This window comes from Austrofundulus limnaeus, unplaced genomic scaffold, assembly GCF_001266775.1.
Source record: "Austrofundulus limnaeus strain Quisiro unplaced genomic scaffold, Austrofundulus_limnaeus-1.0 Scaffold134, whole genome shotgun sequence".
In the NCBI taxonomy this organism is placed as follows: domain Eukaryota; kingdom Metazoa; phylum Chordata; class Actinopteri; order Cyprinodontiformes; family Rivulidae; genus Austrofundulus; species Austrofundulus limnaeus.
The window spans coordinates 567,336-569,048 of NW_013952536.1; the positions used below are offsets into that span (position 1 = coordinate 567,336).

Here is a 1,713-nt window from a genome sequence, read left to right on the forward strand (position 1 = left end):
TTTTTTTTTTTTTTTTTTTTTTTTTTTTTGTCTTTAGAAGACTTTGTTTGGCTCAAATAAAGATGATCCGCCCTCTGTTCAAATGATACCCACAGCAGGTCCGGGATGTTACGTCTTGAGTGCAGATACTCTTATCCTGCAACCGCAATAAATAAAAAAAAAAAACAGAACTTCAGGCTTTGTGCTGATAATTCTGTTCTCATGCTATAAGAGCATAAAATTCTGATCAGTACACTTATCTTCCACAATTTAAGGCATCATAAAAGTTGGGTAATATTTGATAATAATGTGGGATCAAGTTCCATTTGGTTTTAATCTCACGACTTTCACCTGCTCGTGTCACAAAACTTCCCCTTTCTTTTTAACCACTGGTTTCATTTTTATACAAGCATTTTTATGTTTTATTAATTAATTTTTTTGTTTTGTTTTTTGAGAAACACACAAAAGCCTATTTAGACTCACGTTTCTTCTCTTATCTTTGGGAATCTTCTACTCAAAGGCAAGCAGAGGTTTGACATTCTTCAGCAGGACAGCTAATATTCTCCAGTATTGATATCTCAATGTGAAAAGTGCTCCACAAGTAGACGAGAAACTAGAAATTTCCCACTGTAATCTGGCTGAGAGCCTTCAAATCTAACATGCCAGTGTCAACGAGCACTGGGGATTTTTTTTATGTTCTTTTTAAAATAACAAACTTAACAGGATATAGACCTGAAATTCGCGAGCCGATAGGCATCTGTTGTGTGTTTGTGCATGAATGTGCGTTTCTCCGCACACTCGCACACGGGGCACATGCTATCACTGTCAACAGTGGCAGTAGCAAACAGCAGCAGTTGTTCTGTGTGTGTGTGTGTTTGTGTGTCTGTGGAGTACGAGTGAAAGTGCGCACAAACAGTCTGTGTCTCTCCTCGTCTTTCTGGCTGCTGGCTCTGAGGGATCCACTGTAAGTCAATCTGTGTGCTCATATGCCCGTGATAGTGTGCGAGCGTGTGTGTGTGTGCGCGTGTGTGTGTGTGTGTGTGTGAGAGAGAGAGAGAACCTCTACTGTACTACACTTGAGGGGCCAGGACAGAGGCTGTAGTCTGAGCAGGACTGCAAAGGGCCGAGGGCCAGCCCCCGCTGCACACTACCCACTTCACACCTGTCTCTTCCTCTGCTCGCTGTGCTGGGCTCTCATTGTAGCAGTGACAGGAGGGCACCCGTTAAGTGGCCTCTGTGTGTGTGTGTGTGTGCGTGCGTGTGTGTGTGTGTTGTCCCCCCCCACACACACACACATACACACATGTGATTGCGGGGTGGAGAAGGGTGATGAAGGACCCCTACTGGTAATGTGGGTAAACTCGTGCAGCCTCCACATCTGTGAGGGAAAGGGAGAGGGGGAGGGCAAGGAGGGTGGAGAGCTAGACAAGAGAAAAAGAGGACAGAGTGGAAAGAGGTAAGGAGAGAGGGAGGGAGAGGGGGAGAGAGGGAGCAGAGCCTTGGCAGAGAGCAGTTGTGGAGAAAATGCCTTGCTTTGTGGAGAGAATTCTTCCAGGGCAGGAGGGAGAGGTGAGGCAGAGCACTGAGGGCGCTTTGCTGCCAGGTAAGCCACACACACACACACACACACACACACACACGCACACACACAGAGAGACACACTTTACTCTCCCCCCATCCCCTTTTACACACACACACACACACACACACACACACACACACACACACACACAC

General features: G+C 46.2%; 1 protein-coding gene across 9 annotated transcripts in view; it reads left to right on the forward strand.

Annotated features, from left to right (window-relative positions):
• The window catches only part of casz1 (castor zinc finger 1), a 179,863-nt gene that overhangs the window by 132,615 nt on the left and 45,535 nt on the right, over positions 1 to 1,713 (forward strand). For 4 of the 9 annotated variants that reach the window (XM_014015772.1, XM_014015778.1, XM_014015773.1 and 1 more), the window contains exon 1: positions 1,476 to 1,582. The exons of the other annotated variants lie outside the window; for them this stretch is intronic. In XM_014015772.1, coding sequence (XP_013871226.1) covers positions 1,504 to 1,582 — 79 coding nt within the window. In that variant the 5' untranslated portion in view covers positions 1,476 to 1,503. Of the gene's footprint in view, positions 1 to 1,475; positions 1,583 to 1,713 lie in introns of those variants that run through there. 9 annotated transcript variants of the gene reach the window in all.